Source organism: Neodiprion pinetum, chromosome 3 (genome assembly GCF_021155775.2).
Source record: "Neodiprion pinetum isolate iyNeoPine1 chromosome 3, iyNeoPine1.2, whole genome shotgun sequence".
Lineage (NCBI taxonomy): Eukaryota > Metazoa > Arthropoda > Insecta > Hymenoptera > Diprionidae > Neodiprion > Neodiprion pinetum.
The window spans coordinates 25,455,759-25,483,363 of record NC_060234.1 but is presented as its reverse complement, the minus strand read 5'-3'; the positions used below and the strand labels follow the sequence as shown (position 1 = coordinate 25,483,363).

Here is a 27,605-nt window from a genome sequence, read left to right as displayed (position 1 = left end):
GAACGCACTTTTAGTATTCATGTATGCGGAACCGCCTGATGCCAAGCGGTGGCCAAATCAGTTGATTATCTTATAATTAGTTTCCGAAAAATGGACTTTAATTACCCGTTATTTTGATGCCAATATTATGTGGTAACTAAAGCTGAACACTGATCTTGTATTCATTTACCGGTGCATGGAACATAGATATAACCAATAAAAGGAAGAGAATAAAGAAGTGTCCGAAACGTGAATAATTTCGTACCAAGAATAATAATTTATTGTACATTTTTATAATTATTTCACAATATTGGTTATCATATTATAATATATTAAATCTCATTATTTGGCACGAATTACGTCAAGACTTCAATATCTTGTATGAGTACTTGCTAAAACAAGCGTTCATCATATCCTGTCGCATTTTTAACGTCGTTTGTACGTTTATTTTTCGCGCTATTTTATCGGAGTTCTGTGCGTTATACATTGTGTCACTACTGATATATTATTCTCCTGCTCTGGTGCGTCAGCGTCGGTAACGCTGCAAGCTAGAGTAAGAGCGCAATAATTATATGTAGAGACAGAACTTATCCCATGGACCGCGCATTCATACAGTAAGTGTAAGTATAGCGAGTGGTAAGACAAGGACAGCTCGGAATAACACGGGCATATATGGCAAAGTTGATTCCCTTTTGGGCACGATCTCTCTGTCGCTCTTGCGTCTCCTCTATCTTTGTCTTTGTCTGGGAGCCTATATTCATCCCCACCCTTGCAACTGGCCTCAGGCGCTGGTTATGGCGTTATTCGTCAACCGAATGCGGAGGTGCTCGGATCGATCGGTGATCGTGTAGCAAAAAAGGTGAGAAGCTATTGTTAATCTGCGGCCTAGACGGAAGAAGCAAATTCGTCATTAAATAACGCTGGTAAGTACAACTACATATTTTTCCAAATATGGTGGTATTTTGTCTTAATACATCGAGCATTCTTGGTTGAAAAAATAATGTGTTTTGCAACTCAAATTCTGTCTCTTCTGTATTTTTTTCTTTCCTTTCTTTTCTTTCTTCAAAAGAAACTATGTGTAATGTTCTGCGTCTTTTTCTCTAAACCAAACGATGTACCATAAAAATATGGAATAGTTTATTGTTTATTATATAACGTTCATGAATATTTTTGAACTGTTTTTAAACGTTATTTATATGTGTTAAGTTTACTATGATACGTATATTATAGGTTAATTATATTAGTTCTTGTCGAATTTGAGGAAAACTTCATGTTAATAATCATCCCATGTGATCATGCGGTTATTAGTAACTTTTGCTCTGTATTGTTTGAAATCGGTTTCGTGTTTATTATTTTTTTAGATACCGTTTCAACATATCTATAACATACATATGAACTCGTAGCATCTTCCAAAGTAACAAAGTATAGTAATACAGCCACGTAAATATTTCTGTGCCATCGAAATCACAGAAATATTATTTTGACAATATTTTTTATTTTCTTTTCCCTTCAATTGAAAATAACAATTATTATCCATCAGAAGAAGACGGTCATGTTAGACAATAGAGACAATAGAGAAGATCCGTAGCAATAAAGCTTTTTCACCAGTTAGTGCAACAACTTATATAGAGGTTTATTAAAAATTATGTATTTTGATCCAAAATTCTGTTTTGTGTATATTTTCTTGGATTTGGGCTGAATAAATATTAAAAAGGGATTTGCACCTGAATAATTTTGTAAACACTGGTAAAAATAGTGGTCATCTACCCATCAAACGTATATAATACGCAGGAAATTCGTAACAAGTAATTTTATTCCATTGGATTTGACTTTGATCTTTACCGATAAACGTATAGTATACTCATGATTTACGTTCAGTAGTAGGCGTCATGATATACTATTCGAAAAGTATTAGAATATAAGCAGGACATCGGCCCAGAATTGGTTCAACGTTAAACTACGATCTTGTTTAATTTGTAGTAACAATAAATAGCGATACATAGAACTATAAGTACTATAGAATAATAATATTAGTAACAGTACTATCTAGTCCTGAAATATATCACGATTCCTACTACTGAACGTAAATCATGAGTATACTATGCGTTTATCGGTAAATGTCAGAGTCAAATCCAATAGAATGAAACTACTCATTACCTGCGTATTATATACGTTCGATGGGTAGCTGACCACGTTTTTTATTCGTGTTTACAAAATTGTTCGGCTACAAATGCCTTTTTAATATTTATTTAGCCCAAATCCAAGAAAATATACACGAAACAGCATTTTTGATCAAATTACTTAATTTTCAATAAAATTTTATATAAATTGTTGCGCTAACTCGTGTAAAAGCTTTATTGCTATGAATCTTCTGTATTGACTCACGTACTACGTTCATTAGGTTCATTTAACTTTTAGTTTTCAGAGTGGTGTGCGGATATTTACGACAAATAAGGCAAGCACGTTAAAGCGTACATCATTTCTTGTCTGGTGTGTATTATTATTTAGTTTTATAACATGCCTCATGATTTAAAAGTTCTGAGTAAACGACATTTGCGTCGCAAAACAGCTATAAATACTCGTAAAGTATTACTGAGTATTGCAGGCAATAATTGTGCACTCGAGCACCTTACGAAATCACAATTAAAAGATGCTAGTCATGAACATGTGTCTTGTATCGGAGAATATGTGCACTCTATAGATAGCGATTATGATGTTGATCATATCCATCAAAGTAATGAACAGAATGAAGAAAACTCTAATTCGAACCGCGATAATAAAGATTTCAAAGACATCGAAAGTGACATAGATAGCATCAAAGCTACGTTGTACAGTTCTGAAGATAATTCAAGTTCCGTCAGCGATGAAGTGCATTTAGATGATGAAACGAACTTTGTTGAAAATTTGCGCGACTGGGCATCTTCAAATAACATCACACATAACGCGATCGATCAATTGCTAGCATTATTGAAACCAGCACATCCTATCTTACCCTTAAGTGCTAGGACTCTACTTCACACGTCACGACGTATTGAAACGTTAAATTTAGACAACGGAGAAATGTGTTATTTCGGTTTGGAGAAATGCTTGAGACAAAAACTCGAGTCAGGTCTCAAAAAAGGACTGTCACCTGAACATACGTTGCGAGTTGATTTTAATATTGATGGGATTCCCGTTTATAAAAGTAGCGGAACATCATTTTGGCCAATTTTGGGACGCAGTATTTCAATGATCGATGATAGCCCATTTGTAATTGGTGTTTATTATGGTACGGGTAAACCGATGCCACTATCTTCATATTTACGAGATTTAATTAAAGAAACGTCACGTTTAAGCACCAATGGTTTTGAGTTTAATGGCACCAAATACTTTGTCAGAGTTGGTTTATTCGCGTGTGACGCGCCCGCGAGATCTATGTTGAAAATGTGTTTAGGACATTCGGGTAAGGATGCTTGCGAGAGGTGTAAGATTCGCGCAGTTCATCTCAACCGTAAACTGTGTTATCCATGTGACACCGAATTCCAGAAGCGAAAAGATAGTGATTTTGTTGCACCTAGTGAAAACGATCGTCACGTTAAAGGACGTTCGCCTCTTTTAGATCTTTACGTGGGACTAGTCTCCCAATTTCCTTTAGATCCCATGCATTTAATCTACCTGGGAATTTTGAAGAGGTTGCTCCTTAAATACTGGGTCGAGGGTTCACGTGATTGCAAATTGTCTAAGGATATTTTGTTAGAAATTGAACGTATAATGAAACTATTGGCGCGATATGTTCCGGCAGAGTTTCCTCGAAAGCCCCGTGGATTTTTGGATTTGCATCGATGGAAAGCGACAGAATTTAGATTTTTCTTGTTATATTCCGGCCCTGTTGTAATGCGGGATGTGCTAGATCGAAAAAAGTACAAACATTTTTTATTATTGTCTGCCGCCGTGTATATTCTATCGAATACAGCCTTGTTCTCGCGTTTTCGAAACATCGCGCAAGATATGATCGAAAAATTCGTTACTCAAGGTGCTAAGATATACGGACAAAACTTTGTCGTATATAATGTACATTCGCTGCTGCATGTCATAGACGACGTAGAACGATTTGGCCCATTAGAAGAATACAGTTGCTTTGTGTATGAAAATCATTTGGGCCATTTGAAACGACTTATTCGATCGAAACGCTTGCCGCTGCAGCAGCTGAGTAATCGACTTGAAGAACTAAGTTCTATTCGTAAAACTAATTGTCAGGAAAAATTTATTCCTAAACCCAAATTTATTGGAAATTCTCGTGAATGTCAGGCTCTGGAAACGAAAAAATTCAAAATATCAATAAAAAGGCCGGATAATGTAGTAGCTTGTGGGACAGAAATATTAGTGATCAAATCAATCCTTTTCATTGCCGGAGAATATAGAATTATAGGTACTCCGTTCAAGTACAAGCGAGACCTTTATCAGAAACCTATTAAATCTTCCAAACTAGGGATTTTTTTCGTAAGAAGTTTCAACGTAGCGAAATCTTATCGCGTCGATGATATATTACATAAATTCGTCTGTCTTCCATTTAAAGATGGTTTCGCAGTAACTCCGATACTACACGAAATGAAATAAAATTTTTATTTTTTGTTAAACATCTCAACGAAACGAGCTCTCGACAAAAAACAGATGATGAACCTACGATTCTCGGCAATGTGTACGAGGAAGAGGGATTCGTTCAAGACATGTATAGTATGTCTATGTCTACCTCGCACACATTCCCGAGAATCGTAGGTTCATTATCTCTTTTATATTAAAAGTTTGCTTCAATTGAGATGTTTAGCAAAAAATAACATTATCGTATACCTATTACCATATACCGTATATGCCGAGTCTAATTTACCTAGTAGTCCAATATACCCAACTCTACCATATGTTCATAACATCACTTTTGAGCTGATTTATTATAGTTTTGTACGTCACATTGACGTTCAAGTATTGGTTAGACATGCGTTCCCAAAATCTTCATAATGTTTCATGATCGATTCATCTTTTAACTTATATACTACCTTGCATATTCCTATGTTGATGTCCTAATTAAAAACTTTTAAACTGGCACTTTTTGCTCAGAGTGGAATAAAAGTGCTTGAATTTTGATCAAATATAAATTTATACACCAGACTAGAGAATATGATACATTTAACGATGTTTTTACTCAGTCGTGCTGCAGAACTATGTATGCGGTGATTGAATTCTTGGTTGGCGAAGATAGAGAATGCGCATTGGTACCAGTTCTTTGGCTGGTCGAAAACAACACCCAATGTTACTGGCCACGGACAAAAACTGAAGATCATTTTACAAAACTTGTAAAATCAAAGGCTGCCTATGAAAAAACATGGCCAAAGTTTGCCATTCACAAAGTACTGCATACCGGAGGTGATTATTGGAACGTAGAACTTTTTTTTACAATTGTATACGGATTGAATGTTTCAATCATATTAATTTTCACTTGGATAAGAGTTACGACGATATATTTTGATCATATTGTACATTTGTGATTAATTTTGCTAATCAATGAGCATTCGGTATTGATTGATATTCCTTGATTAACTAACAGATGACTACCACGACACCGAAGCAACGATGGCGCGCCTACTGGAGCTGGGCACGTCCGATGAATCCGGAATAATTCGCAACATCGCTAAAAAATCCACTGTAATACCTCAGCAAGATATTACCAATGACGTGGACGAGAATGAAGCTACGAACAGTGATGATGTCGAACCTGAGCCGCAAAAGAAAAAACGTAAACACAAAACCGACAAGAAGAAGGCTAAAAATCGACACGTTAGTAACAAAAAAAAAAAAACGAAGCGTTCTCGTGAAAGTTCAAGTAGTTTAGGTTACACCTCTTCAGCTGACGAGAATTTGCCACCGTCCGAAGTCGATGAATCGACTTCTAACCGTAATAAGAATACTCGCTACATTAACTCAGCCAAAGGATCTACCAAAAATCAGACACCAAAGAAAAACTTGGCCCACAAGATCGTACAGCACCAGTATAATGATAATTCCCATGAGTCACCGAATCAGTTGTCTGGATATGAAACATCAAATAGAAACATTTCTAGTAGGATCATCAGGTCTACCACGCAATATGACTTATCAAGATCCTTTTCACAACTTGAACCTTCAACCCCGACCACATCACGCGAACAGAATACCTTTGAAGAAAAAACTCTGCAGTATTTAGAACACATTAAATCCTACACTGAACAAAACCATCTGCTACTACGTAAAATCTTCTCAAAACAGAAGGAAGTCAGCATCGACGTAACAAAGAAACCAGCCGAATTCCCAAAACTTCCTCTTAACTCCATGGAAGACTTCTCCAACCTCGAAAATATCCTGAAATCCGAAGAGCATCGAACTTATTTAGTGAGTAGACCTTGCAATCATATTCAAAATATGTATGTCATGACATACGGATAGGTACTAATACCGAGCGTATTCTTCAATGAGGGCCAACCCCCTCCCTAGCGCAAACCAACACAGGCACATGAGGCTCGGCCGGGAGGGGATAGAATGCCAGTGGCCATGTTAGTCTCCACTCGACCGAACTTCACGTACGCGTCATGTGCCTGAGTTGGCTTAGCACTAGGGAGGGGGTTGTCTCTCATTGAAGAATACGCTCGGTATGTGTTGACTGCAAAGGAATAATGAAAATTACTACAGGCATACAGAATTGCGGTTCGTAACGTTTTAACCCTCTCGGACCGTATGTTGCTTCTACGCAACACGCACTTTGAGGCTTCATAAAACTGTATCGGTCGCAAGGTCAGGGTTCTAACTGCATAGTTCCATTAAGCAAGGTCAGATGGCCTTATAGATACTCCTAAACCCTGAGGTAAACTGCTTTCACCCATCGAAATATCAATATGGTGAGAGATTTTCATTCAACATGAAATCGGTCTCGGTCTGATCGAGAGGGTTAACGTTAAAAAATGCTGAAAAAATATTAGGAATCGACAATCTCCAACTAGTCAAAATTGTTATCGATGTTGATAACAGTAAGAATATTTTGAATTCAATTCGACATTCATTCATTTTAGTATTTTGTTGCAGACCGGGAAACTGGCTTCTGTTGGAGGGACAAGCGGTCGCCAATGTGTGTTGGCTATAATGAGGTCACTACTCACAAACGAATTAGCGATGCAATTCAATTGGGCAGGGAGGGACAAAGTCCCATTTCAAAAGACATTGACAATGGAAACTGTTTACGGTAATGAATAATTCATGAAATTTTCGAGAAACAGTTATTACTTGGATTTATCGTGTGAAAACAATATTATTCACACATTATTATTCAAATTATGCAAACTGTTAACTTTTTTCCCAATATATTCGAGATTCATCACAATTTACATTGAAATTATTCCTTATCAGTTATCAATATCGTGATATTGTACCTTCCTTTTGATGTATTTTTTCTCAGAGGCTGTGAAACAAACCTTTCTTGGCAAGAAGGAAATTGGTGATGCAACCGAAACCAGTGTTTCGTGTGCCGTGAAAGACTGGTTAAAACTAGCTCGATCACGGCATACCTATGTACGAAAGAAGGGCTAAGAAACTGTGGTAAACGTCAACTAATTTTAAAAACAGTCATATAAAAGTACAAATCATACAGGCATATAAATATTTCTGATATAAGTGTAATATTCTTAGCGTTTTCTGTTAGTTGTAACTACCGTGAAGACGAAAGTATAGTGTAGGTTGAGCTGTGTCTATGAGCTACAAGATGTACCTTTTTTTTTGATAAATGAGTATTTATAGATATAAGATATTTGTGTAACGTTCTAACAAAGATATAATAAAATCGATTCACATATATAAACTAAATTCGTACGCTTTCTAACTCAACCCAGACTTGTTTCTAGCTAACGTGAAATGATCTTCCTCTATAGCAGTGTACTATATACGCTTTCAATTACACATCCAAGATACGTTATGTATTCAAGTCTAGAGGTCCAATTAAAAACGTTTTTTAACACTGTATAATATTCGTTTAGACATAAATAATGAAAGATTAAAGCGTCATTAACAGAAAACATTTTGTCACGTTAGTTAAACGGACATTGTCAACACATTTTAATAGAAAAAATTTCCTTCATAATTTGAGTTTTAAAACGTACTTGCGAAACGTCTCTTAGTAGTCATCAATATCCAAATATTAGACGATTACCATAAATATTAAAATAACGGATTTTCGATACGTTTTATCAACAAATTGAGATACGATTTATAAATGTTTGGTTTCAAACGTATAAAATTTGCATATGAACAACTATCGTAAGACGTCCACCAAAAACGTTTAATAAACCGAAATCACGGCGGACATTCTTCGCAATAAAATACGTAGGTGCTGCACGTTTATTCTACAGAATAAAACGTTCTTTTTTGACGAATTTCATACGCTTTATATACTGGCATTGTTTATTGGGTTATCGTTCTTGCATTGCGTTAAAAATCAGACAAATAAGATTACTATTTTCCTACCACTGATGTCTCAAAATATGTTGAATAAGATCGATCAAAAATGGTTACAATTCACGATGAGAAAAAATTTCCTTCTAGATTGCTCAAATGAAATAAACTTCGATTGGCATGAAATAATTAACGTGGTACTGATAGGTGATCGATTTGATTGTCAGCTCGGCAGTGCTCGTAAAAATTGTAACACTATACAGATTGCTGTTCGATATAAATGGGATCACGTTTTCCAATGAAACAGTTGTGCAGAATAAAATTTAAAATCCTATTGTCCATCTCCTTGTAGAGTGACCGAAAACAATCGACGCAAATTCGGGAGAAGACATGGAGAACGTTTTCGTAGACTGCGGGTGTAATTTTCGTGGGTGAAAAATGTCGCTGTACCGCAAAGCCAAGCTGTCGAGCTTTTCTGGGCCCTCAGTTTGACTAACAAGAAAAATAAGTCCCCCAGCGATGCAAGAGTTTTATTGGAATTTTTTACGTAAAATTGCCGAATAAACTTTCCAACTGACCGAAAAGTCTTGAGTCAGCGACTTCGTTATATTTCCCCCGGGATTCGCAACACGGCGAACGGGAAACCAGGAGACCAGAGAATCCTGAACAGGAAAGATTAAACAAAATTGACCACGCATTTTTCTCACCTAAGTAGAGAAAGATGAAAGTATATTACAATTTCGTCTTATTACATTTTTCGCGTGCTATTAATCGCATTTTGAACTCAAAACTGTGTCGTGAAAAAATTCGTGAAAGTTTTTGATCACCAACTGTCGACATTTTATTGTTCATCGTTCGCCTCTCAACGATACCTTCAAGTCGGTATAAATTTTTCGAGGTCAAGCCAATAGAAATTCGGACCACTGTATACATATTCATAAATGCATTTGCATCCGGTGACACGAAACAGAAGGAACTAATTTATTATTGTTGAATTGAAATAATTCGCTTACGGTTTTTTTAACGACCGTTACTAACCGAAGATTAGAGATTGCAGCTATATAGATCTCAACGAACGATGTGTGGCTAATCGCAGCGATAGCTGCAAAATCTGTAGGATTTCCGGACCTGTGACAGGCGACCGCCGATAGATTTTCAATTACATTTATCTATTTTCGAACGAGTTGATTATGCAGATATTTACGACAGCCAAGGCGAGATATAATTATGTGAGAGCTGTTCAGAATATTTTATGTAGTGAAAGTAATCAGCTCAGGCTATTCTATTTTTCCGCGGTCAAGTTTTGTCTCTTTGGTAAAACACTTGCGGAGTTTTTCTTTCATTTTTACAGTGTATAATAATATCGCGAACACTTTGTCCGTGCAACGTGTAATCGAATATTAATCGTATTATTTACAATATTTTACAAATTAATTTACTCCCGACCGCCCCACATTGTTTTCCAAATAATCATTAATCGATCGGTTGATTTACTCGTAGATCAGACAATTAATTATCATATTATCAATTGTCCATCTATGCGGGTAAATTTTTTCCCAATCGCAGGGAAAGAGAGAATTTTCTTTTTCTCATTATTCTCCCGCAGTTTTTATACACACACATTTACTCATCGCAGTCGAAGTGAAGATAAAATAAAAGAGAGTGTAAAATACTTTCACTTCTTCCTCTGCGTCTTATACCTTACATGATATGTTAAGAAACAAAATTTATTCACTGTTCCTATATTTATGGTATAATTCATTATATAAATTTGCCTATCCTATAGTTTATTAATGTATTATGTGTATATTCCGTCATTTAAAATACGAATATTAGACAATGTGGATAGTCCTTCTAAACGCAACATTCTTCTTCTTATCCATATAATCATATCTTATTCCTATAACCTCATTATTCATACTGTTCTTGAGCACAAGATTTATATTAACCTCTATCGTTTGAGTACTATTTTACAGGCAAGAATGTCTGCACGTTATTTGGTTTCACTGAAAAACAGACAATTATTTGAAGGAGTAAGAAAAAATATATTAAAAGCCGATAGAAAATTACGAGTAAGTTATCAATCGCGTGCCAGCAGATTTTCACTTTACATCACTTTACATATTGAAGATAACTGGACGGTTTTTATTTTTCACAATCTGCATCAAGGGTTCGAAACTGTTATCAGACGTAGCATTTCGTCCAATGTTTCCTTATTTGCTTAACGAAACGAACAACGAAAAGATTCAACTGTTAATTGCTTGTATCACAGCTTTTTATAATTAGAAACTAAACAGTTTCGCTGTATAATTGATTCGTGATGGGCTTTATTCAGATAAATTATTATCAGACTAGGATTAACTTGTTTCACATGACACAACTGCTGGCACAAATTACAGCGATTGCAATTTATACGTAAGATTACTTTGCAAATGAAAAATCACGTCGTCACGAAATGCCAAGTGCTTAATTAGCTTTCGTTCCGTATGATCAGCTCCAACAACGATCCGGTAAAATGAGACGAACTGAAGCAAACGCAGCATATCGATGCGAAGAGATTTCATAACAATAGTATAGTAATAATAATGACGACAGTAATAAATAACTGTGAGAAACGTTGGAGTGATTTTTAAATCTGACGGATTGTACAGATGTAGGTATTACAATTGTAATGCATGTCATAGGTATGAGTTTGAAATAGTATAGACAGTCGAAATCCAAGCCCCGTAACCTTGCTGGGGGGTTAAAATGTCCGCCCTGCGTCACCCTTTACATTTCCGTGTTTTCTTCGGCCTCTTCGTCGACTTCCGGAAGGGTGTAAACAGCCGAAATAGGAATTAATTGTTCCTCCTTCTTCAGCCCCGGCTGACAGTCCCTTGTGACGTCGACCTGGTTGTAAGAGTCCTTCAAAATGTTCATCTCGTTCTCATGGGCGAATATGCTCGTCGGTGTGTCGCCGCAGAGAGTCTCCTCGGTGCCGTTTCTGTGACAGATTGTACTGGCCGGAAATTGTCACGAGGTGAGGGAAAACGGGTCGGTTGCCAGTTCGTCCACGCTCTGAGACGCTTTGACAGGTTCCTGTTTCTCGATGTGATGATTCAGCCGATGCACGATCTCGTCGTGGAGGATGTTGAAGCACATCGCCGTCAGCGCCATTCCCGACATTATGTAACACGAGCAAAACCAAACTGTCACGTTTCGGGAATCGGCTGGATTGTAGCGTGGGTAGGAACCTGGTACCATGTCGCCGAAGCCGATTGTGCTCAGGGTCATGAAGCAGAAGTAACAAGCGTCTGGAAACACGGAAAGATTCATGCGTCAATTACTTGCTTACTATATTCGTCAAGGTTCTTATTGGTATACACTGTCGTTACTATTGGTCATCGTGAACTTAAACAACCATACGAAAAATTGTTTACCATTACTGTGGTATTGATTCTTTTAATTTTGACTCAATCCCCTTCTGGTAAGTAGACTGTACAAAATATGGTCTCAACATTGGCCGGTATGCACTCTTGTAGACTAATTTTTTAGGACAATTCGGAAATTTAGCATCAGATGTTGTAAGACTGACTTCAGATTGTCTTACAATAACATCAGAAATTATTAGAATTGCATTGAATAATATCAGATTGACATCAAATACTCTGAGATTGATATCCGACAGTATTAAACTGTCAGATAACGTACAACTGACACCAGGTAGTCTTAGGTTGACATCAGATGGTGTTATATACAAGCTTCAGCTGTTATGGAAAACTTAGTCTTCTTGAAAGTCGTCTGTAAGAACACTGTGACAAATAAGATTCGAAAGTTCCGTCTAAGTTTATACTATCGGTATACAGCTCAAGTAGAAGAGTTTGACGCTGTGAAATCTAATTTATCAAACATCGTGAATTCTGCCACCTTCTTCGTCTCTGAGTGAGCGTGGAAATGAATCACTACACCTACGCACAGTGTGTGCCATGTACGTCCCCTAACTTCACGAAATTTTTCATAGGTATTTATCAATCCGCTTTGTAGGATTTGACAGAGAACATATGGGACTCCGAAACGAGCACTTTTTTCTTCTTAATCTGAAAGTCAATCCTCGTGCCTTACAAATGACTCGAGAAAGCTTTTCTGCAATACAGGGTGAAAATCTTAGACATTTTTCATCCGGCATATGGAACAAAAGGAAAATCAAATTATACAAATGGAACTTGATCTTATTCCAGGTAAATCTTCTCTAAATGGAAGAAAATTAAGTGATCTGCAATGTAACTGTAAAATTAGTTCACGGAAAAGTTACCACCTTTATGACAACGAATGCTTCGGGACTGAGATTTTTTTGATACAAACAAAATCTATCTTCTTAGCCAGTTGGCGAGTTCCAGAGTTGTTAAACACGAATACAAGATCAAAATTACGATATGATAATATTAACAAAAAGAAATTCGTTTGATTTTATAAACTCCATGGAGGAAAGGGAAATATATTACAGGCCACCTGCGTGTTCAATCAGCTAGTTTGAACAGCTTAATTTTTGCAATAGATTCGTATTCAGTAACTTCAAAAACCTTCAGATCTAGTTTTTCATCAAAATTGAACGCCTAAAACTTGATATCGGTTCATCGTTCAGCGACCCAAAAACCCCTTACAAACCTAATTTCGCGTTGTTCCGTCATGTGGTTGCGAAGATGCATGGCTCCCAAGTGATACTCAATACTTTCCGTCTCAAATGGTTACTTAGACCTCGTTTCTATATCTAACCACCTCAACTTTATGTCATTCGGTAACTCATTATTACCTATGAAAGTCCATCCTTCCAGTTTATGCAGAGCTAAGCCTCCAGCAATGATGTAACACAGCATTGCTCCCAGGCAGATACTGATAGGGGCCAGGATGGTGACATTCGGCCTGTCTCCTGAGCCCAGGCTGGAAATTTCGTCCTTCGGGCTGGTCTTGACCTCGACGGCACTGGAAAAGGCAGACGCATTCGCCCTCACGTAAAACGGTTCCTGAAGTTGGAGTTGTTGCTGCTGCTGGGCGAGCTCCTCTTGTTGGCGCTTCTTTCTCATGCGTCTCTCTTTCTCCTGATCGACGAACAAACGCCTTGTGTTAATAGCAGGGGTCTGATGATACGTACTTAAAAATGGCACAGCTGATGAGATGAACAAATCAAGTAGCGAGAGGATCGATGAAAAAATCGGAATGATCGTACCTGCATTCTCCTTTCGTCGTAGCAGCAGTAGCCGCAGTTGGAGCAGAGGCAGCAGCAAAGTGCCCTGGTGAACACGCCACGGGCACACCTGGACAAGAGTCCCCCGGCGCTTGATAGATAGACGAGGGTCAAGGGGATTCCCAGAGTGGCGTAACCCATCGTTGCCGCCTTGCCCCAAGTCGACCGAGGCGCGATGCTTCCGTATCCTGATGATAAAAAATTACTCGGTTATGTTCAACTTTGACGATCAATTAGGGAGTGCTGCATTCATCTGTCAATTCACTGCTCGATACCATTATTGCATCGTCTGTCTCTCCATTGTTCAGTAAGATTTAAGTCTAGGTAGTATTTGGAGGGCAGATTAATACGGTGGAGGAAGTGATGTGAGCATGATGGTTTTCTAATTTGGAAACGTTTACAGCGAGAAAATAGATTGGACATCATTCTTCGATATGAAATGAAATACGGGCTAGATTGGCATCCTTGGTCCTGAAAACTGAACAAAATTTGATGTTTGAGTTCAGTGTGTCAAGTATGCTCCTAGATGTACTATTCTACCTCATGTACAATTCGATCTTGAACGTACGAGCATCGTCATTTCACGGCATCAAACGTTTATTAGCGTGGAGAATAATGCTGACCAAACACCACCACTTTAAGAGTAATTTATTCTCTAATTGATATTGTTTTCTTAATTGCTTGCGACATGTGGCACGCTATCTTCAATGACTTATAACTAATCTCCATTCTGTCAATGTTTTTTCCTTTAGCCTGTTGCAGAGGAGCAGATAAATACCTTAGTATATTCGCCATCGGATAATTGAATCAGAAAGCTGGGCTTGTTGCATTTTCATCAAGTTCGTGCTCGCCGAAACGATGAAAAATACCTTGCCAATTGTAAAATAGTAAAACGCTTATCAGTATAATCGAAATTGAATTGTAATTGAATGTCAGCTGTAGCATAACAAGTGCGACGTGATTTGTTGGGATCAAATTGCTCTCAACACGGATGGATAAATCACGGAACCCGGGTTTATGGGAATTCAATTCACTTGATCAGAAAGCCAATTATGGGTCATTCTGCATGTAACTAACAGTCACGCAATACATCAATGCTAGCTGCGAATCACCTTCAATTAATCAATGTTAGTATCTACGGCTGCAGCTAATCTCTTCCTATTCTCGAACTTGGTACCGGCTCACCCTGTATAGATATTATACCAAATGATGTTGAAAATTGGTGTTTTCCTGAAACCTCACTGTCTTAAGCGTTTCCTAGTGAATATTTTAATTAGTTCCACAACTGGCATGGAAGCATTCAGAGCAAAATTTTCCACCCAATTTACAATCCGATGATTGATTATCCAATTATGCCACTTACTTTCAAAAAGAAGTTTAAGTGATAAGAAAAAGTATAAAAAATTTGTTGCTACTCAATATCGAACGTGTTTTCCAATTAAACTTCTCTAGATCATCGAACAATTGTCAGTCAACAATTTGCGTGAATTGACAATAACTGAAATCATGATTGCAAACTTCGATCATTCTAAACAGGTTAATTCATTCTAAATTGGTTAAGCGACACTATGTGGATAGTTAAAATTTCTGTTAATCAGAAAATTTCGTCGGTTCACTGACGAGGCATCTTAAACTCCGTGTCAATGGAGCCTTTTGACTGCTGCTTTCGAATAAGCGACCATGCGGATAATTCGGAGAGCATTAAACTCGGTGTGACGCCTATTCAAAGGTGCGATTCCTGAATCGTACACGGTACTGTTAGGCACATGTGCATTGGGCGGGACTATCGAGTAGTAAAACTTAATTATTGGTTGGCAGTAACACGGCTATGCCGAGGCAGTTATCATCCGTCCTGCTCGTATACCTCGCTATTCAATTCTCAACATGTGATCCCGAGCCATTTAATGCCTAGGCTCCGGTGATTACCGACTCCTATAAAATCCAAGAGATGCTCGCTTTTCGCCTCAGTCTGCGCTGGCGAATCTGCCTCCGCAGACTTGACTTGGTCACTCGAGGCGGCCACAGACGAACTGTTGTGCGAATCTGATCAACATCTGGCAGACATGTCCACCTACCGAACACCGCATTCTGGACTGGCCACGGTCCTGGCGATTTCTCTCATATTTATCAACAGCTCTTTTGCATCATTTTCGACTGCGTCTAATGGCCATTCGGTAAACGCGACCGTGAGTATCATCGATTAATTTGAGAATCAATTATGTCGTTACAGTGAGTTGTTGAAATCGAAGTGACTTACAGATGTGCGCACATCCGGTGGCTGCGAAGTTTTGTCGTTCCGCAATTCGAACTTGTGTCAGATCCTTAGATTGAGATTTGAAATAATTTTTGTTTCGCTTCGTGATTCGGTTACCCCGGATTTCAACTATTTACTGGATGAACAATGCTTTCCATGGCTCTTGATTATTTGGTAGTAATGTATGTTCTCTTGACAATGAAACTTGACGGACTAGTACGTTTGAAAACTATATAGCAATCCTACAAATCTGCGTAGAGTTTGGACCACGAACTATTCAAGCTACCATCGATTACGTTTGTCGATTATCTGTAACGTGATGAAATTTTACGGTTTCTGCGGCACGTAGCTATTACTGTTTGAATTACCTCCGGTGATGATAAGTAGTTGCAAATTTCTGTCAGCGTGCAATGCAGCTTAGAGTCAATTGTCAATAAGTTTTTCATTGATCCTGGTATGCGGCACTGACTGTATAAAAGAACGAAAATAATGAAGAAAAGAAAGATACGAATTATGAGTTGATATTTCAGGTTCCTCTGAGATCATCCCACAAGTTGCCAAGTCTGACATTCCGCGGAATTGAAGGAAGTGAAAATGCCAGACACTTGACTATGAGAAGGCAGGCATTTCCTAATCAGAGAGGAAATCAACAAGTGCTCAATGGCACAAAATACGTTTCGCGACAAATGCCATTTTCCACCCGTCGAACAGATAATTACAAGGTGAAGCATGCGACAAACATAAACAATGAGCAGGCCAACAATGTGAACGCTTACAGTTACGTTGAGACCTCAATTACCCATCTAGATAACACGGGTTATCAAACACCTGGAATCTATAACCAACTGGTCCAGCCTTCATCTTCAATGGCCAACCTTGAGATAAAATTGTACGGCAGCGTTTTATTCCGAATCAACATGAACAGAGTATTTGGTCACATATTGGCAGTCGAAAAGAATCTACTAACAGTTAACCAGCACGCGTCGTTGGATCTGATTATGAAAACCTTGGCACTGAAGCAGGCTTACGTATTCGACGTTTTGAAAATTTTCAAGCAATTACAGTACAGCGACAGGAAGGCTCAATTCAGAATGGTATTGGTGGCCTTGGCGTATAATGTATCGCCGTATGTTTACTGTGCTTGCAAATATTGGGTGGATGAAATCGACGGTGATCGAGTCGACATCTATCAGCTTACCGCTGGCATTAAGGAGCCTTCCATATTTTTGGCGGGTATAGAAGCGAGCGTTATTGAAACCTGCGCTTCTACGGACGCCATTGTAGAGCAGAATCCGTTCGGCAAAATGTCAGTGGATGTCAAACAGTCGCTCGGTCCGATATTCGTAAGTATTTTTCACAAACTGAAGACTCGCGAAGTGATATTGTCGCAGAGGATATTTGGGGCAATTCTGATGAATCTGCCACTGGGTTATTTGGATCCTGCCCTCGAAGAATACGTCGAATACATTTGGATCGCAGCGCAACAGAATTCGATTCAACATTGGAACGACGTTGCATCCAAAGTTCAATATGACAGCCCAGTTGAACTCGTAATTTCGGTCACCAAGTACTTGTTGCGCCACGGCGATACGTCAAGTGATCTTAAACGGCCTCTCAGATACTTGTTACTACATTTGAGGAGAGCCTCAACCACCTACCCGGAAGAATACTCCGCGGATATGCAAGTACTTTTCAACAATGACGGAGATTTGAGAAAACTGTTTTGGATGATTCAGGATGATGTGATCATTCCCGAATTGATCGAGTTGAGAGACCTCCTGATTGAATATACGAAGAACGTAAACATTTCCAATATGGTAGAGGGAATGAGCAAACACATTTATCGCAAACCTCTCGACTTGCTAATCGCTGTCTTGGTGAGAATACAAGGACGAATTCAGAGAGAAGACATCAAGGACTTGGTTACGAAGTTACTGTCAATTTTGACTGTGGAAAAAGAACTTTATCCGCTGTCGTTAACCGTACCAGCAAATGTTGACTTACTTATACTCCTCAATTTCCTATACGTACCGAACAACAGCCCCGAGATTTCTGCTCTGGGTAAAAAAATCCAAGATTATCTGGAACAAAATTTGGAACTTTTGGAGGATCTGTCTCAGCTCATTTCCAAGGTGGATAAAACGATGTGTCATCGTCCGGTACAATGCCTGGTGTATGTTCTTGTTGAGATCATTCACCCTAGTACGGTGCAGCGGCTTCGAGTACCTTCCACCTTGATATTGATGATCAAAAAGCTGCTGTTTGTAATCAGGGATACAGTTAGCAGCGACAACGAGAACAATGTCTACGACGTGTTGTCATTCGAAGTGTTTATAATTATACATATCCTGACTGGTGTTGACCTTGAATGGAACAGTGAGGAACCTGACCTCGAGAAACCAGGAATAAGTATCCCACCCGATTACGTAGACGAGTCAGAGAATTTTACGCAGCAGATTATACCATCTATTAGACCGCCAATCGAATTGGAGCTACCAGATTTTGGTCCAAAACCAGAATTTGATCCACATCCAGATTTTAGCCCAAAACCAGATTTTGATCAACATCCAGATTTTAGTCCAAAACCAGATTTTGATCCACATCCAGATACTGGTCCAAATCCAGATTTTGACCCATATCCAGATTATGGTCCAAAACCAGATTTTGATCCAACGCTGAAACCTATTGATGCAACGGACGAGTTGCCTGAAGAGCTTGCACACGTACCGATTCTTCCGCCGAACATCGACTTCGAAACACCGTTCTGCGTGATCTTTCCGAAAGGTGACGCACCGCCTTACATATCGCCCAACGAACCCAGTGACAAAAATGATACGGGAATTGTCCTAGAGTTTCCTCCGATAACCGTTCTTCTACAAAATTTCGATCCAAATACAAATTTCCACCCCAACGAGCTACCAGAAGTACCGAACATATCCAAGCCTCTGCAGCTTATGTTCGGAATCAATTACGTCAAGGCAATTTTAGGAAAAGTCGACAAGGCAAAGTACCCGACTGTGATATCACTGTTGTATGATTTACTGAACCACGCATTGACCGACTGGAAGGTAATGACGAATCCAAAATTGGTTTCAACCATTAAGGCATATCTGAAAGCTATAGATTACCTTAGCGCCACGGCATTGTTAACCATTGTCGTAAAGTATCGAAAAATAACGTCAGATGTACTTTACATTACTTTCAATCCCGAAAATCCCAAGGACAATAACGTGGATTCTAGACCACCGCAGAAAACGCCGACTGGGTTTATGGTGCTTCCAGTTTACCATCCCAAATATTTGCTGCAGCACGTGGATCCAGTTGATCCCTATGGCACACTGATACCCAAATTTGAGGAAGGCGAAGATAATCCGATTGAGGAGCTGATAAATGATGGTTCGCTTCAAGAAATTTTGGGTCCCCAGTTCAATCCTCTTTCAAGTCCCAACAAGGCTACTCTGTTAGTGGTAGTTTTGCATAAACTGATAGAATCGAATCGCGTGAAGTTTAAGCCTCGGCTGTTAAAAAAACTGACTGCATATTTACTGAGCATCAAAACCGTGGCAATGTTTACAAAGATGTCAGATGATTACACTTATCATCTAGTCGAATTGCAACCGGATCCAGGAATCAACTGGCAGCCGGAGACAATCAGCCTAATTGTGGCTCTTCCACCAGGTCGTAATCAGGATGAACTTAACAAGTTGTGGATCATCAAAGCGTTTTTGGCGATACCGAATTTAATCGATCTCCTGGAAATTGGTACAGTACCATATTCAATCACTCGCGGTGAGCTATTGAAGATGATATTTAAAGCCGCAATTTGGGGCAACAAAATAAGTTTGGACGACGAGACTTTGGACGCACTTAAATACTACGAAAATAAAATCATGACGAATGGTTTCGGCGCGTTGCCTGTCGGTTGGGTCTGGATGGAAATGATCATCATCAGCGAGGAAATTCCTCTTGGAGAAATAATCGAGGCATTATTAGATTACAACAATTTGCCTTTCGACGTACCGCATGCTTATAATGATGTAATTAAATACTTGCTTGAGAATCCATATCTTCTTCAAAGTGACGATGATTTTGCTTTCGAACAATATCATACGAAAGGATCGTTTCTTAAAGGGTTGTTCACACACTTCTTGCGTGTGCCCGACTTGGACCCTAATTTCAAATCACAAGTGAGAAGATTAATTCCGTACATAAAGCAGACCGGTCCTGGATCAGAACGGATGAATTACGCCACGAATGATAGGTAACCAATTGAAACATCGATGGAAATTGATGTTCTGCAATGTTTTTGAACTGTTATCAAAGCCCTGTAGTGGTTAAGAAAAATACAATGTTTTGTACGATCCGCTGCTCATTGTACCTTTTGCACTGTAATAAAAATTGTGATTCAATTGATACGAGTATTTAGCTATAATATATACCGTATGATTTACCTCAATAAAAATTCTTTCACGATTCTAATTTTCATTTTGAAATTTATGAAACAAATTATCGATCATTAATCTATTCGAGGTGACAAGAAAAATTCTCTAATCGCTCGTAAATTTGGTAAGCTGTTACAAGCTGTGTGTGCATTTATTACCATTGATATTTCGCCATTTTACAAAGTAGCGAGTGTTTTTTATTTGAATTGACGATTCAGGTTTTGTTGGGTTGACACTTACGACAATATTTTATCTCGCTTCATTCACCGCTCAGTTCAACGTTACTAGTATTATGTGGCTACGAACGGCACGAAATTATCGTTATTTGTAAAATTAATATTATTACTATCTTATATGTTAATTATCCAGATAATCTGAAATTTAATGATTTTTTTCATGCGGTCATAGAGATAGCGAAAATTAAATAAACGGATTGGATTTGTCTTCATCCAAGGTCAGCAGAAAATGAGAACAAAGTGAAAAGTCTTGAGCTTTGTACCTGCGTAAAAATAAAGTGTACAGATCCTCACAATTCTAACCGTTCTCCAAATCCATGTTGTTCAAGTTTTCAACAGTAGAGGTAAAAGTTATGGCCTTGAGCAATTACCATTAATATCTTCAGTTAGCGCGGTGCAAACTTTTAACGTTCCTTACTAGCTGCTCTAATCGTTAGCCTCGAAAGTTAAGAGTATAGCGGCCATAAGCGGAAAAACTCTTTCACTTCAATCGCAAGCTCAAGAACGGAAAACTGATGATGTGAAAGCGTACGCGCTTCGCTGTTAGACTGCAAGATCTGAATATGAATTTGATCGCTGTGTTTACTAACGGTTTCAAGCTTCTCGTGTAATATTTCGTTTAATTGTTGGCTCTGCATATTAGTTTCCAAACTCGCTGTATGTGTCAGGCCCCATTTATGTGAGCGTGGATATTTCGCAGTAGATAGTCAGGGTGCACTTTGTCGCAGACACTTTCCACCAACTTCGGAGACTTGCACAATGCCAGCCACTCAGGTTAGAAACTCCATTCGCTAACTAGAGAGAGAGAGCGAAGAGAATAGGGCAAGCAGGATTAACTACAAGCTTATAGCCGTGGAGGTGAGAGTACGAGTTATGCTTTCACACAAATCGGATAGGATTAAACACGCATCACGTGTACACAGATTCTTTTCTAAATTCTTAAAACAATGGTCGCAATTTGATTCGAACTAATCGAAACATTCACCACGGCTAATCATTGGAATTTGATGTCATTTTGACCGCAGTTTGCAGGTCAGCATTTTCTCGATTGGCTTTGCTTACTTTTATACAGACTATTTATATATTAACCGTCGTGTCAAATTGTGGAAAATTATCACATCCGGGTCAGTTTAGAACAGCATACGAAGAGTTAAAGCGCAATGTAAATTATCCGAGTAACGAAAGCAAACTGCTGCCTGCAGTATTTAAAAAGCGGAAAAATAAGTTGAGCAAACTTTTGCGTATAATCAGCTTCGTCTGCGGTTGAAATAAATGCGGAAATGAAAATAGCGGTACGTAGGTTCGTCGAGCTGATTTCTGGTACGGTGGGATGGGAGGGTGGTTGAAACTACAAAGCCGGAAGATAAACATTGGCCAGTTATTCCCTGGTGCACGGTTCAGTTGCCGTGAAAAGAGGCAATGAAAAGAAATAGCGAGATGCCGACATTATTCGCGGCGGGTGACCACGGTCCATGTGCATTTCAGTGCGGAGGAAATCTTGCGGAAAACGAGGAAAAATTATCCGGAAAGCATCGTTAGCGTTCCTCAAGGAAACGCGATGCGCAGCGTGCTTGCACTATTCGGCAAGTGTAACGATACGAGGCTGCAGTAATCGTGAAACGGTGTTAGGCAGGCTTGAAAATAATAGAAATCGACAGTGGAAATGCAGAGCAAACAATTGCGGCGACGAGAATTGCGACAGACGCGCCGATGGCAATCAGGAAAGTGCTGCGCTTTTGTGTATATACGGTGCAGATGCCGTCCCGAGGCTGAAGAGCTTGCGGAGTGCCGGAGTTCTCGAACCTGGCTCAGGTCAAACGGAGAATTTCTAATTTCGGAGAAGCTCCGTGCCATGTGCGGAGGACTTGAACTTACTACACTCACACGCGCCGATCGTTTATCGATTTTGGCTGATCTGCAGCAGGGAAAGAATCGCTGCCGTTCATGATTAATATACGCAAACGTAGGAATGTTGTGTACCTAGTAGTGAGATCCGCTCGCTAGAAGAACACTTCGGAGATAATTAAACCTGGAGGTACTGGGCTGAAAGATTGCTTTGATAATGCTGGACCGTTTGTATAACCTGCAGGCACCTAATGAAAACGGCGGAATTATATTTTTAATAAATATAGATGATCCAATTAAGGCACACGGCATGCATAAAATTATTCTACTGATTCAATAAAGCGCTGCAAGCAGTCGTAAGCCTAGCCTTGATCATCTCCCCTGCTGCATCTCTCCAGGCAGTAAACATCAAGGGCGCGCTTATTAGCCTCTCTGCGATTATTGTTCTGAGTTGCGATGCCGTATCATCCACCGCATGGATCTTTGAAATAGGGCTAGATTAATACGGAATATGAAAAGCAATCCATCGACTTCAAAATTCCATACTGTGTACACTGATAGAAATTTTTATTTCCGATTACCGCTCGGTCCTTAACTATTTTCATTTTTTACCACAATCGAAAAATGTAGTTATAGGTACAAAATGAAAATTAATTTTCTAGCTGTTACCGGAAAGTCTAGTAATCCGTTACTATTTTTTTTCATTATTATCACTGTTACTATACTTTCTTGCAACTGTTGCGAAAATTTAATGCTTGTGCAACAATAAATTGACGTTAAGCCTTATTTAACTAAACAAGCAGAGTAAACCGAAGAAACTGATTTTGCGTTGCATTTACTAAAAAGGATCGACAATAGCGCAAAATGGTTATGCGTACCTCGTTTTCGTACTCCAACAATATTTAAACAGTTTTCTTTTAATGATACCCTTTTATTACATTTTTCTAGTTACTATAACAAATGAAATTCTTCTCAGTGTAATAATGAATACAGTGAGATATAATAATCGCGAGGTGTATGACTCGTCGTAAAGTTGAAGTATAACGATGCGCCCAGAGGCGATACGAGCAGACTCGAACGTTCAAACAACGCTCGGTTCAAGAAAATATGCGAGCATGACCTGCAGGTATGTAGATTGTGTAAGATTCAGTTGCAGAATTTCTCGGCGGGAGTTTTGAAGCGTAAGTACGTTCTGTGGAAATAATATTCATGAGGAATTCCATGCAAGCTCAACCAACGTCTGACCCTCACCATTTCTGATATTTTTTAAAAATTTTTCTGCAATTGTCCCAACTTTGAAACAGTATCCTCAATTTTTTCAGATCCTTTATTCAACTGCTCAATTATTTGCAAAAATATTTAAAACGATCTTGAAAAGGACCTTCTTTAAAATTCTCAAAAAATTCGAATCGCTGAAAAACTTTTGAAGAATATGAAAAATGGTGAGGGTCAGACGTTGGTTGGGTTTGCATGGAATTCCCCGTATAATAATGCATATACGTTAGTTTCTTTGGAAGCGAAACAGTTCTCTTGAACCACGATGATCACCTACATGTCAACTGTGGATATTATACGTCGCACGCCTTACCTGTTATGGGTTCGTGGTTCACTCTGATGAAAAACCGTCGGTTGGATGCAATTCTGAAGTTTCAATTTTTGTTCATAAATAATGAGTGAATTACGCGGTCACGTAAAGTGCCATGGACTCAGGGACCAAAAGAGCGATCGATCGGAAGCGGAGCGATTTAATATTTATTCCTGGGGGATGAGGGATCAAAGATTCCTCCCTAAAATTATCTAATTTTCGTCGCTGCTGCGTGGTTGTACATCATCAATCGGGCGCCCAGAACCTGGTTGAAAACTTAATTAATTAATTTTCGTTCCAATGTGTTCCAATTTCATCCTGCAGAGCAGCTTCGCCTATCCGGAAAAAATCTCGTTTCCGGCTTAATGCAGCGAAGGGAGGAAAATCTGTCGGAGCGTGAATCTTTCTGATGATCAGAAGGTATAACCATCTGCGTTAGCATTCCTGATATTCCTCGGGGACTTTGAAGGGTGATGAAAATTTACGGAAGAAATAGACTCGAGGGTAACGTAAAGGCGCGTGTTACTTGATAAAAAAATATTTCCCAGAATACTGTACAAAAGGAACCGCCGACCCTCGCAAACCTGTAAAGATCAATTCAAATACCTTCCGTATTTCCTCGCTATTTCGTGTTTTCCAGGCATGCAATAGTGATGATTTACTCTCCCTTCCCCCGATGTTCCAACCCTTCCTCAGACTCCGTTTCCTTCTCAATTTGTGCAGAAGACTTTCGAATGTTACCGTCGTTTGTACACTTCCAGTGAAATCATGTTGGACAGGAATTTCCATTTTTTTGCACTACCTCATGATTGGCAGAACCCATTCAATTCCAAATATCACACAACATCGACTTTCTTCAATTCGAAACCTCCTCAAATAAGCGTCCAATATTTCTCCTCACCTTTGGTGGCTTGAAAAATAGTAGATTTTATACCAAGGAGGCAAAGTGGATCTTTTTACTCAGTCTGAAAACTCGAAGAGCGTAGAACACAGGGTAATCGATGAGGGTGCGGGATACTTTCAATTAACGACGAGTGGCAGAAAATAGAGCCAAGCGAAGCATCCTGAGTCTTCAGAGCTGAGTCGTTAATGCTTCGTCAACCCTTATAATGCAGGCTTATCCTTGGCAGGCCTAACCAAACTTACAGCTGCCCTCCACTACGTATCCGAGATTCGGGATTTGGTATAGCCGAACATCCAGGTTCTATCCCGGCGCTCCTACATCCAACTATCAACAAGCCGCGGGAAAGAACCGGATTAACCCTTCGTGTAGGGCTGAGAGTTTCCCCGCGAAGGAATCAGCAGCGTGGGACGCAACCGGAAGAGCAGACGGTGATGATATTGGGCGTCGGGAATTTAGTTGGTAAAATTAAGAAATTTAGATACACGAGTTTGTAGTTTCATCGCGCTTAACGCTAAGAATAATGCTTGTCGTTATATGGCACGCATTTTTATCTCATTCATATATATATATATATATATATATATATATTATATATGTAAATATGCTTGAACCCTTTTTCATTGTGGTCTTGAAGTGCAGTATTAAGGATGCATGGGACGTACGGTCAGATTAAAAACGTGTTGAAACAAAACCGGGATAAAAGACTGATTTATAAAATGTCACTCACGTTAAACTAGTTATATGTATCTAAAACTGTTCAAATATGCATGCAAAATTTTAAATCTCGAATTTCAAATGTAAAAACTTCAGGGAAACAATATTGCTGTATTACTTCCCACGGAAAATCCCACATTGCTTGTACAATTTTGACAGGAAATAGCTTTAATATAGAGGTTAGTTCGTAATAATATACTTATTGCTAAGTCACAAATCTATCATCTGTAAATTATGTTCATTTTTTACATGTTTGATGTTATTTACTGACTGACGAGCTTAATAAAAAATCTGTCTCAGACTATTAATATTATGATATTTATTTATGAATAAAATAAGCTTTATTGTTTATAAAAACATTTGAATTTAAAATCTAGCACATAAACATTGCTCTCTAGATCATAGATTACTTTTTACTGATATTTTGAGTTCACGATGTTCAATTACACTTTTTGAAACTCAACTTTGTCATGTTTTTGTTTCGAAACATATTTTACAGCTGATTCTGCGTCTCATACATCCTTCAAGAAAAGTTAAAGCGGATGAATCATTTTTGTAATCCATAATTCATTGAAATTATATTACAGTCGTGGTTACTGCAAAAGTACGGATGAATTTGAAGATATTGAAAATTTTCTAAAGTTTTGATGTCGGTCGTTTTCATTCGAGTTTTAACGTGTTCCAGGGGGAATTGAACATAAATCTTGGACAGTTCTGATTCACTGAAGCATAAATTAAGACAAGAATAGAATACTACCTAATATAAAAACGGTGAAAGATGACTGAAGGAGGTGAGAGATAACGCAACTCAGGAATCTTTCGTTTCGAACCCGCGTGAAAAACATATTGCGAATCTATGAAGTCGGCGCGTAAAAAGATGGCGCGACACGGGTGAAATTTGTCGAGTGGAGCATTATCGCCGCGTATCCAAAGTGATTTATAGCGAAGGGGGAGAGAAAATCGCGGGGGTCGTGCGAATACAGCGTTGTTTTGATCGAGAGGCATGAACCGTGATCTGTTTGCAAAGTCAACTTAGTTGCATTTCAGCTCACGGCTAGCGATCAAGCTGAAAGTGGGCATCTAGTTTCGTTCATTGTCAACGAAACATTGGAAATTCTGGACGTGAAAGAATAAGTATTGCTCCAATCGACGTCCGTCGATCAGTGAAGATTTATCGAACGGGCTTTTGTTCGCCAAAAATCAATGCAGGTGACACAGTTCGCATCCTAATTCGCAGCTCAACTAGTGTTTTTTTGCCCTAGGTTGAAAAACAAGACGGGATTTCACTTACGATTAGCAAAAACGAGAACTTGAGCACCGTAAAATTTGCTGTTCAGTTTGTGTCCTGGTTTTTGATGTCTTGTGAAGGGTGATCAGAAAAGGCGTGCTCACAGAGACACCAAAATCATCAACGTGTCATCAATCATGACTTGTCGTTTCTGAAGAATTTAATCACGCTTTTTTATTATGTTTTTTTATTTTACTCATTCTTAGTAACACGCGCACTTGTCATAATACAGATACTCATAGATAAAATGAGAAAATTTTGCAATGGCAACGATTTCCATTGCAGCTTATGGGGTTTTACAAATATTGATAACGTACCTTAATCTGTCAAACCAGGGTGCTTTATTTCTGGTAAAAATCATGGGGTTGAATTTGAAGTTCAAATTCAGAAATTCAAACTGTTCGACTAGTTGGATTCACTGTTTTGAATTGCAACTTCAAACGCGTAATCAGTTCTCAAAAACCCCGATGGTACTGAATCGAGTAAGCGAATTTCTGATATTTCACCAATTTGGTTTCGCATTTGTTTTCAAAAATTCCCACCCTCGAGCGAACACGGCATGCTTTGTTGACCAGAATAATGCCTTGCGAAGTCAAATTGGATTAGCGGAGTCGCGGAAAATTCACGTCACGTAGATCGGTTCCTTAATTCCCCCTTTTCAATGACAACGTTCACCATACGTAGGTACGATC

At 38.8% G+C, this 27,605-nt stretch overlaps 3 protein-coding genes across 10 annotated transcripts in view; 2 read left to right on the top strand and 1 right to left on the bottom strand.

The window, feature by feature from the left end:
• The first annotated feature begins 347 nt into the window (after nucleotides 1–347).
• Nucleotides 348–7,839, top strand: LOC124213645 (uncharacterized). 5 transcript variants are annotated; one of them, XM_046615124.2, is made up of 6 exons: nucleotides 348–902; nucleotides 2,398–2,469; nucleotides 5,160–5,376; nucleotides 5,558–6,378; nucleotides 7,053–7,222; nucleotides 7,436–7,839. In XM_046615124.2, exons 3-6 carry the CDS (start codon nucleotides 5,175–5,177, stop codon nucleotides 7,476–7,478), a joined length of 1,236 nt encoding a protein of 411 aa, XP_046471080.1. In that variant the 5' UTR covers nucleotides 348–902; nucleotides 2,398–2,469; nucleotides 5,160–5,174; the 3' UTR covers nucleotides 7,479–7,839. The 5 variants fall into 5 exon arrangements, 4 of the variants coding, with proteins under 4 accessions (XP_046471080.1, XP_046471078.1, XP_046471079.1 ...); XM_046615122.2 differs by having other exon boundaries at nucleotides 364–902; nucleotides 7,066–7,222; XM_046615123.2 differs by lacking the exon at nucleotides 2,398–2,469 and having other exon boundaries at nucleotides 365–902; nucleotides 7,066–7,222.
• A 607-nt stretch (nucleotides 7,840–8,446) lies between these two features.
• The window catches only part of LOC124213646 (TWiK family of potassium channels protein 7), a 259,133-nt gene continuing 239,974 nt past the window's right edge, over nucleotides 8,447–27,605 (bottom strand). For all 4 annotated transcript variants that reach the window (XM_046615127.2, XM_046615126.2, XM_069134727.1 and 1 more), the window contains 3 exons: nucleotides 13,628–13,833; nucleotides 13,214–13,499; nucleotides 8,447–11,717 (listed from right to left, as the gene is read on the bottom strand). In XM_046615127.2, coding sequence (XP_046471083.1) covers nucleotides 11,437–11,717; nucleotides 13,214–13,499; nucleotides 13,628–13,833 — 773 coding nt within the window. In that variant the 3' untranslated portion in view covers nucleotides 8,447–11,436. The remainder of the gene's footprint in view (nucleotides 11,718–13,213; nucleotides 13,500–13,627; nucleotides 13,834–27,605) is intronic.
• LOC124213644 (uncharacterized) lies at nucleotides 15,596–20,312 on the top strand. Its single transcript, XM_046615119.2, has 2 exons — nucleotides 15,596–15,831; nucleotides 16,430–20,312. The coding sequence occupies exons 1-2, from the start codon at nucleotides 15,709–15,711 to the stop codon at nucleotides 20,162–20,164; spliced, it is 3,858 nt and encodes a 1,285-aa protein (XP_046471075.1). The 5' UTR covers nucleotides 15,596–15,708; the 3' UTR covers nucleotides 20,165–20,312.